This window comes from Gobio gobio (genome assembly GCF_949357685.1).
Source record: "Gobio gobio genome assembly, chromosome: 3".
Classification (NCBI taxonomy): domain Eukaryota; kingdom Metazoa; phylum Chordata; class Actinopteri; order Cypriniformes; family Gobionidae; genus Gobio; species Gobio gobio.
In genome coordinates, this window is record NC_137099.1 from 989745 (window position 1) to 1004401 (window position 14657).

At 40.1% G+C, this 14657-nt stretch overlaps 1 protein-coding gene across 1 annotated transcript in view; it reads right to left on the minus strand.

Moving 5' to 3' along the window:
• Positions 1-14657, minus strand: part of tpp2 (tripeptidyl peptidase 2) — a 110521-nt gene that overhangs the window by 76697 nt on the left and 19167 nt on the right. Inside the window, exons 6-8 of the mRNA XM_079811789.1 lie at positions 13934-14049; positions 9461-9632; positions 6023-6180 (exon numbers count right to left, since the gene is read on the minus strand). Coding sequence (XP_079667915.1) covers positions 6023-6180; positions 9461-9632; positions 13934-14049 — 446 coding nt within the window. The remainder of the gene's footprint in view (positions 1-6022; positions 6181-9460; positions 9633-13933; positions 14050-14657) is intronic.

The following is a 14657-nucleotide window of genomic DNA, read 5'->3' on the forward strand; positions in this document are numbered from 1 at the left end:
GAATCATGTCAGGAGATTGGTGAGAGAGTGAAGGAATCATGTCAGGAGATTGGTGAGAGTGTGAAGGAATCATGACAGGAGATTGGTGAGAGTGAAGGAATCATGTCAGGAGATTGGTAAGAGTGAAGGAATCATGTCAGGAGATTGGTGAGAGAGTGAAGGAATCATGACAGGAGATTGGTGAGAGTGAAGGAATCATGACAGGAGATTGGTGAGAGTGTGAAGGAATCATGACAGGAGATTGGTGAGAGTGAAGGAATCATGTCAGGAGATTGGTAAGAGTGAAGGAATCATGTCAGGAGATTGGTGAGAGAGTGAAGGAATCATGTCAGGAGATTGGTGAGAGTGTGAAGGAATCATGACAGGAGATTGGTGAGAGTGAAGGAATCATGACAGGAGATTGGTGAGAGAGTGAAGGAATCATGACAGGAGATTGGTGAGAGTGTGAAGGAATCATGTCAGGAGATTGGTGAGAGTGTGAAGGAATCATGACAGGAGATTGGTGAGAGTGTGAAGGAATCATGACAGGAGATTGGTGAGAGTGAAGGAATCATGTCAGGAGATTGGTAAGAGTGAAGGAATCATGACAGGAGATTGGTGAGAGTGAAGGAATCATGTCAGGAGATTGGTAAGAGTGAAGGAATCATGACAGGAGATTGGTGAGAGAGTGAAGGAATCATGACAGGAGATTGGTGAGAGTGTGAAGGAATCATGTCAGGAGATTGGTGAGAGTGTGAAGGAATCATGACAGGAGATTGGTGAGAGTGTGAAGGAATCATGACAGGAGATTGGTGAGAGTGAAGGAATCATGTCAGGAGATTGGTAAGAGTGAAGGAATCATGACAGGAGATTGGTGAGAGTGAAGGAATCATGTCAGGAGATTGGTAAGAGTGAAGGAATCATGTCAGGAGATTGGTGAGAGAGTGAAGGAATCATGTCAGGAGATTGGTGAGAGTGTGAAGGAATCATGACAGGAGATTGGTGAGAGTGAAGGAATCATGACAGGAGATTGGTGAGAGAGTGAAGGAATCATGACAGGAGATTGGTGAGAGTGTGAAGGAATCATGTCAGGAGATTGGTGAGAGTGTGAAGGAATCATGACAGGAGATTGGTGAGAGTGAAGGAATCATGACAGGAGATTGGTGAGAGAGTGAAGGAATCATGTCAGGAGATTGGTGAGAGAGTGAAGGAATCATGACAGGAGATTGGTGAGAGTGTGAAGGAATCATGACAGGAGATTGGTGAGAGAGTGAAGGAATCATGACAGGAGATTGGTGAGAGTGTGAAGGAATCATGACAGGAGATTGGTGAGAGAGTGAAGGAATCATGACAGGAGATTGGTGAGAGTGAAGGAATCATGACAGGAGATTGGTGAGAGAGTGAAGGAATCATGACAGGAGATTGGTGAGAGTGTGAAGGAATCATGACAGGAGATTGGTGAGAGAGTGAAGGAATCATGTCAGGAGATTGGTGAGAGAGTGAAGGAATCATGACAGGAGATTGGTGAGAGTGTGAAGGAATCATGACAGGAGATTGGTGAGAGAGTGAAGGAATCATGACAGGAGATTGGTGAGAGTGAAGGAATCATGACAGGAGATTGGTGAGAGTGAAGGAATCATGTCAGGAGATTGGTGAGAGTGAAGGAATCATGACAGGAGATTGGTGAGAGAGTGAAGGAATCATGACAGGAGATTGGTGAGAGTGTGAAGGAATCATGACAGGAGATTGGTGAGAGTGTGAAGGAATCATGACAGGAGATTGGTGAGAGTGTGAAGGAATCATGACAGGAGATTGGTGAGAGAGTGAAGGAATCATGACAGGAGATTGGTGAGAGAGTGAAGGAATCATGACAGGAGATTGGTGAGAGTGAAGGAATCATGTCAGGAGATTGGTGAGAGAGTGAAGGAATCATGACAGGAGATTGGTGAGAGAGTGAAGGAATCATGACAGGAGATTGGTGAGAGAGTGAAGGAATCATGACAGGAGATTGGTGAGAGAGTGAAGGAATCATGACAGGAGATTGGTGAGAGAGTGAAGGAATCATGACAGGAGATTGGTGAGAGAGTGAAGGAATCATGACAGGAGATTGGTGAGAGAGTGAAGGAATCATGACAGGAGATTGGTGAGAGAGTGAAGGAATCATGACAGGAGATTGGTGAGAGAGTGAAGGAATCATGACAGGAGATTGGTGAGAGTGTGAAGGAATCATGACAGGAGATTGGTGAGAGAGTGAAGGAATCATGACAGGAGATTGATGAGAGTGAAGGAATCATGTCAGGAGATTGGTGAGAGAGTGAAGGAATCATGACAGGAGATTGGTGAGAGTGAAGGAATCATGACAGGAGATTGGTGAGAGAGTGAAGGAATCATGTCAGGAGATTGGTGAGATTGGTGAGAGAGTGAAGGAATCATGACAGGAGATTGGTGAGAGTGAAGGAATCATGACAGGAGATTGGTGAGAGAGTGAAGGAATCATGACAGGAGATTGGTGAGAGTGTGAAGGAATCATGACAGGAGATTGGTGAGAGAGTGAAGGAATCATGACAGGAGATTGGTGAGAGTGAAGGAATCATGACAGGAGATTGGTGAGAGAGTGAAGGAATCATGACAGGAGATTGATGAGAGTGAAGGAATCGTGTCAGGAGATTGGTGAGAGTGAAGGAATCATGACAGGAGATTGATGAGAGTGAAGGAATCATGACAGGAGATTGGTGAGAGAGTGAAGGAATCATGACAGGAGATTGGTGAGAGAGTGAAGGAATCATGACAGGAGATTGGTGAGAGTGTGAAGGAATCATGACAGGAGATTGGTGAGAGAGTGAAGGAATCATGACAGGAGATTGGTGAGAGAGTGAAGGAATCATGACAGGAGATTGGTGAGAGTGAAGGAATCATGTCAGGAGATTGGTGAGAGAGTGAAGGAATCATGACAGGAGATTGGTGAGAGAGTGAAGGAATCATGACAGGAGATTGGTGAGAGAGTGAAGGAATCATGACAGGAGATTGGTGAGAGAGTGAAGGAATCATGACAGGAGATTGGTGAGAGAGTGAAGGAATCATGACAGGAGATTGGTGAGAGAGTGAAGGAATCATGACAGGAGATTGGTGAGAGTGAAGGAATCATGACAGGAGATTGGTGAGAGTGTGAAGGAATCATGACAGGAGATTGGTGAGAGAGTGAAGGAATCATGACAGGAGATTGGTGAGAGAGTGAAGGAATCATGACAGGAGATTGGTGAGAGAGTGAAGGAATCATGACAGGAGATTGGTGAGAGAGTGAAGGAATCATGACAGGAGATTGGTGAGAGAGTGAAGGAATCATGACAGGAGATTGGTGAGAGTGTGAAGGAATCATGACAGGAGATTGGTGAGAGAGTGAAGGAATCATGACAGGAGATTGGTGAGAGTGAAGGAATCATGACAGGAGATTGGTGAGAGAGTGAAGGAATCATGACAGGAGATTGGTGAGAGAGTGAAGGAATCATGACAGGAGATTGGTGAGAGTGAAGGAATCATGACAGGAGATTGGTGAGAGTGTGAAGGAATCATGACAGGAGATTGGTGAGAGTGAAGGAATCATGACAGGAGATTGGTGAGAGAGTGAAGGAATCATGACAGGAGATTGGTGAGAGTGTGAAGGAATCATGACAGGAGATTGGTGAGAGTGTGAAGGAATCATGACAGGAGATTGGTGAGAGTGTGAAGGAATCATGACAGGAGATTGGTGAGAGAGTGAAGGAATCATGTCAGGAGATTGGTGAGAGTGAAGGAATCATGACAGGAGATTGGTGAGAGTGTGAAGGAATCATGTCAGGAGATTGGTGAGAGAGTGAAGGAATCATGACAGGAGATTGGTGAGAGAGTGAAGGAATCATGACAGGAGATTGGTGAGAGAGTGAAGGAATCATGACAGGAGATTGGTGAGAGTGTGAAGGAATCATGTCAGGAGATTGGTGAGAGAGTGAAGGAATCATGACAGGAGATTGGTGAGAGAGTGAAGGAATCATGACAGGAGATTGGTGAGAGAGTGAAGGAATCATGACAGGAGATTGGTGAGAGAGTGAAGGAATCATGACAGGAGATTGGTGAGAGAGTGAAGGAATCATGACAGGAGATTGGTGAGAGTGAAGGAATCATGACAGGAGATTGGTGAGAGAGTGAAGGAATCATGACAGGAGATTGGTGAGAGTGAAGGAATCATGACAGGAGATTGGTGAGAGTGAAGGAATCATGACAGGAGATTGGTGAGAGTGAAGGAATCATGACAGGAGATTGGTGAGAGAGTGAAGGAATCATGACAGGAGATTGGTGAGAGAGTGAAGGAATCATGACAGGAGATTGGTGAGAGTGAAGGAATCATGTCAGGAGATTGGTGAGAGTGAAGGAATCATGAAAGGAGATTGGTGAGAGAGTGAAGGAATCATGACAGGAGATTGGTGAGAGTGAAGGAATCATGACAGGAGATTGGTGAGAGTGAAGGAATCATGACAGGAGATTGGTGAGAGAGTGAAGGAATCATGACAGGAGATTGGTGAGAGAGTGAAGGAATCATGACAGGAGATTGGTGAGAGTGTGAAGGAATCATGACAGGAGATTGGTGAGAGAGTGAAGGAATCATGACAGGAGATTGGTGAGAGAGTGAAGGAATCATGACAGGAGATTGGTGAGAGAGTGAAGGAATCATGACAGGAGATTGGTGAGAGTGAAGGAATCATGACAGGAGATTGGTGAGAGTGAAGGAATCATGACAGGAGATTGGTGAGCGAGTGAAGGAATCATGACAGGAGATTGGTGAGAGTGAAGGAATCATGACAGGAGATTGGTGAGAGAGTGAAGGAATCATGACAGGAGATTGGTGAGAGAGTGAAGGAATCATGACAGGAGATTGGTGAGAGTGAAGGAATCATGACAGGAGATTGGTGAGAGTGAAGGAATCATGACAGGAGATTGGTGAGAGAGTGAAGGAATCATGACAGGAGATTGGTGAGAGTGAAGGAATCATGACAGGAGATTGGTGAGAGAGTGAAGGAATCATGACAGGAGATTGGTGAGAGAGTGAAGGAATCATGACAGGAGATTGGTGAGAGTGAAGGAATCATGACAGGAGATTGGTGAGAGAGTGAAGGAATCATGACAGGAGATTGGTGAGAGAGTGAAGGAATCATGTCAGGAGATTGGTGAGAGAGTGAAGGAATCATGTCAGGAGATTGGTGAGAGTGAAGGAATCATGACAGGAGATTGGTGAGAGTGAAGGAATCATGTCAGGAGATTGGTGAGAGAGTGAAGGAATCATGTCAGGAGATTGGTGAGAGTGAAGGAATCATGACAGGAGATTGGTGAGAGTGAAGGAATCATGTCAGGAGATTGGTGAGAGAGTGAAGGAATCATGACAGGAGATTGGTGAGAGTGAAGGAATCATGACAGGAGATTGGTGAGATTGGTGAGAGAGTGAAGGAATCATGTCAGGAGATTGGTGAGAGTGAAGGAATCATGACAGGAGATTGGTGAGAGTGAAGGAATCATGACAGGAGATTGGTGAGAGTGAAGGAATCATGACAGGAGATTGGTGAGAGTGAAGGAATCATGACAGGAGATTGGTGAGAGTGAAGGAATCATGTCAGGAGATTGGTGAGAGAGTGAAGGAATCATGACAGGAGATTGGTGAGAGTGAAGGAATCATGACAGGAGATTGGTGAGAGAGTGAAGGAATCATGACAGGAGATTGGTGAGAGTGAAGGAATCATGACAGGAGATTGGTGAGAGTGAAGGAATCATGACAGGAGATTGGTGAGAGTGAAGGAATCATGACAGGAGATTGGTGAGAGTGAAGGAATCATGACAGGAGATTGGTGAGAGTGAAGGAATCATGACAGGAGATTGGTGAGAGTGAAGGAATCATGACAGGAGATTGGTGAGAGTGAAGGAATCATGACAGGAGATTGGTGAGATTGGTGAGAGAGTGAAGGAATCATGACAGGAGATTGGTGAGATTGGTGAGAGAGTGAGGGAGAAGCGGCCGTGCCTCTGTGTAGTGAAGGCCCTCTCGCAGGCCCAGTGGGTCGATCCGCACGTTCAGGTGCCGGCACTGGTTCATCAGCTCCAGGTGCGATGGGCAGTGAACCCAGGATGCATTGCAGATGAGAGCCAGATGCAGCTGCAGAGAGATCCGCGCCGAGTTCTCTGCGGAGAAAACATCCCATAATACAGCACACATGGGTACAAACCAGTGTTCATTTTGATTTCGTTTATTTTGTAAATGCCATTTAGTCATATTTTAGTCGCCTGAATTGTTTTTAGTTTTAGTCTCCTAAAATCTAATGAGTTTAGTTCAATTGTAATACATTAAGCATTTAAGCATCATTTTGTTTCTGACATTAAAGCCACACTGTGTGATATTTTCCCCCATCTAGTGGTGAACTTGTATATGACCATCCAGTGAATATTAGTTTCTGTTCCTCTCAATTCCGATTTCGTTTTAACTCCTACGGTGGCCGATTTAGTCCAAGATTAACATGGCTTCCAGCTCGACCTCGTCCACATTGGACACGGAGCCATCGAGTGTTAAAACGCCAAAGGCCAAGCTTGAATTTACGGGAATGTCCCTCTTTGGCTAATGTACTTTCAAGATGGAGGAGCAACATGGCGACCCGCATTCGAACCCTCACCCGTATGTGTTTACAATGGCATATTATAAACTTACCAGAATACTTTATTACTTGAAAGAAGTAAATATACATTAATGAGGACATATTTCTGAAAGAACTAAGTGTTTTTAGCTAAGAATAAACTAAAAAAGTTACACAGTGTAGCTTTAACAATACACAAAAGAGCTCAATTCACTTTTTTAAAAACATCTATATAGTTTTTATAACTTTGTATTTCTGTTTTAGTCAGTAGAACATATCAGGTTAAGCTAAAGCTTATTTTTTTAAATTTCAGTTAACATTTATTTAATTTCAAGTAATTAAGTTTTTTTTAAAAATGGTTTTAGTGAACTTTTATAACCCTGATGCTTTATTGAATATGTGTCTAATACTGGTCTTTCCTCCTGACTATGAATTAAATGGGAATTAAATTAAATACAGTTTATTGTGTAGCCAAAAACGAATATATAATGCGTGACTTTCAGTCCTTCCAGAAAAATGCGGCTTTTTTTTGTGATTGTTGCGGGCAAAAATCCTTGATTATGCGGCACGTTTTCTTAAAAAATGCGATGAAAAATGCGGGATATTTATGCAATTTTATGCGATAAAATTGCGGGAACTTGCAAAAACTGCGGTTTGATGAGAAAGAGAAAAAAAGCACTACATCACAGAAAGTGCTGGAATATTTAAGTTCTCATCTTGTTTTATTGAAGACTTTAATAATGGCTCAAATTTACAAAACATTTAGTCAATCAAGTTCTGTAGCTTTACAAAAGGAATATGCTACAACTTCTGAAAAAATCAATAAATAACTTCCTGTTTTACAGATGTCGCTATACAAAACAGACATTTGAGTGCTTCCAATGCACAAAGTGCAATCTCTTAAAGGGTTAGTTCACCTAAAAATGGAAATTCTGTCATTAATGACTTCCCTTTATGTTGTTGGACACAAATTAAGATATTTTAGTTGAATTCCGATGGCTCAGAAAGGCCTCCATTGGCACAATGTACACTCAAGACCCATAAAAGGTAGCCTACTAAAGACGTCGTTACAAAGTCCATCTCACTACAGTGGTTCTACAATAACTTTATGAAGCGACGATAATAGTTATTGTGTGCAAAAAAAACTAAATAACGACTTATATAGTGATGACTGATTTCAAAACACAGCATCATGATGCTATGAATCATCGAGTCGATTCATGATTCGGATTGCGTGTCAAACTGCTGAAATACGTGACTTTGGCGATCCAACCCGCTGAATCGACTCATTGATTCATAACGCTTCAAACCGCTGAATCGACTCATTGATTCATAACGCTTCAAACCGCTGAATCGACTCATTGATTCATAACGCTTCAAACCGCTGAATCGACTCATTGATTCATAACGCTTCAAACCGCTGAATCGACTCACTGATTCATAACGCTCCAACCCGCTGAATCGACTCATTGATTCATAACGCTTCAAACCGCTGAATCGACTCATTGATTCATAACGCTTCAAAGCTTCATGATGCTGTGTTTTGAAATCAGTCAGCACACAGGGAAACTGCTTTGCTCTTTTGCTGTTATTTTTGTTGGCCAATGGGAGTTTGTGCTTCATCATGGTTTCACTGGTATCTATGGTTTCTCCACGGGGTTTGAAGCTTTTCGATGACGTTCGCGTCGGGTAATCACGTCACTTCAAAACGTTCCCATGGCAATAGGCGGAAATGGCGGCTCTTGTGTGAAGTAAACGAAAATTTTTCAACTTTCTGCTAATATATATGACTTTTTTTGCAACGAAAATGCGGGGATTATGAAATCATGATAGCCCCGCATATTTTGCACGCGGAAATAGGCAATTTATGCGGCGAAAGTGCGGCGTATTTGAAAAAATGCGGCCCCCGCATGAATATGCGGACTTTGGCTGATTATGCGTTAAATCACGCGATCGCATAATCGCGTTTTTCTGGAGGGACTGGACTTTTAATGATAAACAAGCTGGAAATACACCAGGACTCTTATTTTGAAATGTCTGCGCCTCTTTTGCAGTTGCAGGAGCTCATTCAAGTTCAGGAGATCAAATATGCGTCATTACAACCGTCTAAAACATATTACTATATAAACATCGTAAAGTAAACACTGTTATTATTCATCAGCATTAGTTCATAAACACTGGTCTGGCATAAGTGTGTGTTATTGATTGAGCCGCTCTGGAGCTGGATTGGGTGTGTGTGTGTGTGTGTGTTATTGATTGAGCCGCTCTGGAGCTGGATTGGGTGTGTGTGTGTGTGTGTGTGTGTGCGTGTGTGTGTGTTATTGATTGAGCCGCTCTGGAGCTGGATTGGGTGTGTGTGTGTGTGTGCGTGTGTGTGTGTGTGTTATTGATTGAGCCGCTCTGGAGCTGGATTGGGTGTGTGTGTGTGTGTGTGCGTGTGTGTGTGTTATTGATTGAGCCGCTCTGGAGCTGGATTGGGTGTGTGTGTGTGTGTGTGTTATTGATTGAGCCGCTCTGGAGCTGGATTGGGTGTGTGTGTGTGTGTGTGTGTGTGTGTGTGTGTGTGAGCCTGTAGGCCGTGTGTTTTCCAGATGTTAGATCAGTTCAGATCAAATGTGCGCATCTGTGACACAGGACATCAGTTCTGACCCCATCTCTGCCCTAATCCACCCTCACTAACCTCACTATTCTCCTCTCGCTTTACCTGTTGACGAAAATTACAGCTGATTTTCCTCTTAGTTTTTGTCATCCAACACTAGTTTTTATTTAGTTATCGTCTCGTTTTCGTCAGTGAAAAAAGGTTGTTGATGAACGACATTAACCCTGGTGTGTACCTGAGTTCTCCGGAAACACGGGCTCGATGCCGACGCCGTGATCGGACGGGCCGGTGACGTGGCTCGGGTCCCTGAGGTAGATGCCCCGCTGCGACCCCACGGTCACACTGAAGCCGAGGCTACTGGTGGGCAGCGCCACGTGTTGCATGAGGTAGTCGAACGCCCGCTCCACCTGCGCATCACACACACACACACAGTCATGAGTAGTGACCGATATTGTTTTTTTTTAGAACCGATATTTTTAGTTTTTATGTGCCGATAACAGATATACAGAACCGATATTTTTTTTGTTTTTATGTGCCGATAACCGATATACAGAACCGATATTTTTTTGTTTTTATGTGCCGATAACCGATATACAGAACCGATATTTTTTTGTTTTTATGTGCCGATAACCGATATACAGAACCAATATTTTTTGTTTTTATGTGCCGATAACAGATATACAGAAACAATATTTTTTTGTTTTTATGTGCCGATAACAGATATACAGAACCGATATTTTTTTGTTTTTATGTGCCGATAACCGATATACAGAACCATTATTTTTTGTTTTTATGTGCCGATAACAGATATACAGAACCGATATTTTTTTGTTTTTATGTGCCGATAACCGATATACAGAACCGATATTTTTGTTTTTATGTGCCGATAACCGATATACAGAACCAATATTTTTTGTTTTTATGTGCCGATAACAGATATACAGAAACAATATTTTTTTGTTTTTATGTGCCGATAACAGATATACAGAAACAATATTTTTTTGTTTTTATGTGCCGATAACAGATATACAGAACCGATATTTTTTTGTTTTTATGTGCCGATAACCGATATACAGAACCATTATTTTTTGTTTTTATGTGCCGATAACAGATATACAGAACCGATATTTTTTTGTTTTTATGTGCCGATAACAGATATACAGAACCGATATTTTTCTGTTTTTATGTGCCGATAACCGATATACAGAACCGATATTTTTTGTTTTTATGTGCCGATAACCGATATACAGAACCAATATTTTTTGTTTTTATGTGCCGATAACAGATATACAGAACCGATATTTTTTGTTTTTATGTGCCGATAGCCGATATACAGAACCGATATTTTTCTGTTTTTATGTGCCGATAACCGATATACAGAACCGATATTTTTTGTTTTTATGTGCCGATAACAGATATACAGAAACAATATTTTTTTGTTTTTATGTGCCGATAACAGATATACAGAACCGATATTTTTTTGTTTTTATGTGCCGATAACCGATATACAGAACCATTATTTTTTGTTTTTATGTGCCGATAACAGATATACAGAACCGATATTTTTTTGTTTTTATGTGCCGATAACAGATATACAGAACCGATATTTTTCTGTTTTTATGTGCCGATAACCGATATACAGAACCGATATTTTTTGTTTTTATGTGCCGATAACCGATATACAGAACCAATATTTTTTGTTTTTATGTGCCGATAACAGATATACAGAACCGATATTTTTTGTTTTTATGTGCCGATAGCCGATATACAGAACCGATATTTTTTTGTTTTTATGTGCCGATAACCGATATACAGAACCGATATTTTTTGTTTTTATGTGCCGATAACAGATATACAGAACCGATATTTTTTGTTTTTATGTGCCGATAACAGATATACAGAACCGATATTTTTTTGTTTTTATGTGCCGATAGCCGATATACAGAACCGATATTTTTTTGTTTTTATGTGCCGATAACAGATATACAGAACCAATATTTTTTGTTTTTATGTGCCGATAACAGATATACAGAACCGATATTTTTTGTTTTTATGTGCCGATAACAGATATACAGAACCGATATTTTTTTGTTTTTATGTGCCGATAGCCGATATACAGAACCGATATTTTTTTGTTTTTATGTGCCGATAACCGATATACAGAACCGATATTTGTTTTTATGTGCCGGTAGCCGATATACAGAACCGATATTTTTTGTTTTTATGTGCCGATAGCCGATATACAGAACCGATATTTATTTACTGTTATTCTTCTGTTTTTGACACGATTACACCACTGAACAAACCATTTTATTAACAATCACTCCCTCCTTACATAGAAAACAACACAAATCTTATTTATACACCAATAAATAGAGGGTCTGAAAGAGCAAAACATAACAAAAGTGCACTGTTGCTAAATTGTTTTTGTTTAAAAAATAAAATCTTCGATTAGGTGGAAAAAAGGTAAAATCAATAAAGCACATAAAACCAATTCTAACCAATTAAAAAACAAAACAAACACACACCGAGTCATGAGTAGTGGCCGATATTGTTTTTTTTTAACCGATATTTTTTGTTTTTATGTGCCGATAACCGATATACAGAACCGATATTTATTTACTGTTATTCTGCTTTTGACACGATTACACACCACTGAACTGAACAAACCATTTTATTAACTATCACTCCCTCCTTACATAGAAAACAACACAAATCTTATTTATACACCAGTAAATAGAGGGTCTGAGAGCAAAACATAACAAAAGTGCACTGTTGCTAAACTGTTTTTTTTATTTTTATTAAATCTTCGATTAGGTGGGAAAAAAAGGGTAAAATAAATAAAGCACAAAACCAATTCTAACCAATTAAAAAACAAAAACACACACCGAGTCATGAGTAGTGACCGATATTGTTTTTTAAGAACCGATAATTTTTGTTTTTATGTGCCGATAACCGATATACAGAACCGATATTTATTTACTGTTATTCTTCTGTTTTTGACACGATTACACCACTGAACTGAACAAACTATTTTATTTATAACTATCACTCCCTCCTTACATAGAAAACAACACAAATCTTATTTATACACCAGTAAATAGAGGGTCTGAAAGAGCAAAACATAACAAAAGTGCACTGTTGCTAAACTGTTTTTGTTTAAAAAATAAAATCTTTGATTAGGTGGAAAAAAGGGTCAAATAAATAAAGCACATAAAACTAATTCTAACCAATTAAAAAACCAAAACAAACAATCTAAACCACCTGGAAAGAATAGCATTGCTGTTTAATGTAGCGTAAAACTCGCAGGCTGTAGTGTAGAAAACAGAGTTTTGTTTGTTTTCATAAATGGCTCCGAAATGTAATACTTCATTTTAAACTACAGTTTTAGTAGATTTATAAACTGTTTAATAGGTTAAAGAGTGAAGAATAATGTTAAATAACTGAATAATATTCTCCGGAATAGTGGAATATAAAGAAAACATCGTATTTTATTGCATTTCTCAAACGGTATGTTAAGTTATATCAGAATTATTAACCTGTTAACTGTCACCCCCCTTTTTGAAAAATACATGAAAATGCACTATCCAAACTTAAATGGTTGCAATTCCAGAATGCTTTGGACTATAGACATAAGGTTGGTCTCATTTTAAAGAAGACAGTGAGCAGATTATGGCTCAAGTGAAAACACTTAAAAAAATTAAAGTATGAAAAAGTTATGAAAGTTTAAATATACTGTAAAGCAAATGTACTGTACTAAATATTTTATATTTTATGTAAAATATATATGTTACAAAATTATTTGTACTCTAAAATTACTATCACATAAAAGCCAAATGTCTAACCAATTTGTGTTCCAAATTTGAAGTTGATATCACAAAAATTGAAGTTCCCATGAGATTTTGTTTAGGCGCTGTACCACAAATAGCCACCGGGTGTCATTGAAATTCCATAGATTTTTTTTACACAATCTCCTGTAACAAATGTATATATTTTTGTCCAAATATCACAAAACAGTGGGCAGATATAGAACCGTGAGACTCAGACCTTTCCGACAATATGTGTTTTGTCAAGATTAGAAAAGGTTTTTATTTTAAAGTTTTTAAAATAATTGTTGTAATATGAAACATGACCGCCCACTAGGGGAGGAGCCGCTAGAAGAATTTAGAGTACTGTTTCCATGGTAACGCAAAATCCGATTTCAAAACTTTTTTCACAGGATGAATCTTGAGTTTGTAAGCTTTCGAATGATATATAGTTTGTCAACATTAGCTCAGGATAAATATAGGATATAATTGTTTTAACATGCAGTGGCAAATGGGCCCACCGGTGGGCCAGTGACAGTTAACAGTTTTTGTCGTTCTAGATTATGAAATATCTTCTGACAAACTGATGTTTATCTGCATTTACACAGAACTACTCAAACTGCGATCATTCGCGGAGATAATGAATAATTCATATCCATAGAGTTGTTTACTTCAATGTTTATTAGCGAATTAATGTTTATATAATTAATTACGGTGTTTTAAACAAGTGAACCTTGTTAAAGTTATCTATGCGGTGGAGCATTTCCTGAGCATCAAAACACAGACGAATGATGAGCACAGACAACAGAGAGAGAATTAAACTCTGCGCTTTTATTTCCAGCATGTGCTCATTCACGGCTGTGTTATTGAATTCATGTGTTTGGACTTGACAGGTGATTTACCTGGATGATGCCGTGGCCCTGTGCAAACACTTCGATATCGTCCACTTTCAGAGCCGTGTTCTCCAGAGCTCGCCGCACCGCTGGCACTGTGGGACGCACACCGTTCTGCTTCAAACCTGCCAGAACACACGCACACACACACACACACACACACACACACACACACGTGTGTGAGTAAAGCCGATTACCGTCCAATGTGTGTAAACCTGATTATCATCAGATGTGTGTAAAGCCGATTATCATCTGATGTGTGTAAAGCTGATTATCATCAGATGTGTGTAAAGCCTGATTATCATCTGATGTGTGTAAAGCCGATTATCGTCCGATGTGTGTAAAGCCTGATTATCATCTGATGTGTGTAAAGCCGATTATCGTCCGATGTGTGTAAAGCCTGATTATCATCTGATGTGTGTAAAGCTGATTATCATCAGATGTGTGTAAAGCCTGATTATCATCTGATGTGTGTAAAGCCGATTATCATCTGATGTGTGTAAAGCCTGATTATCATCTGATGTGTGTAAAGCCGATTATCGTCCGATGTGTGTAAAGCCTGATTATCATCTGATGTGTGTAAAGCTGATTATCATCAGATGTGTGTAAAGCCTGATTATCATCTGATGTGTGTAAAGCCGATTATCATCTGATGTGTGTAAAGCCTGATTATCATCTGATGTGTGTAAAGCCGATTATCGTCCGATGTGTGTAAAGCCTGATTATCATCTGA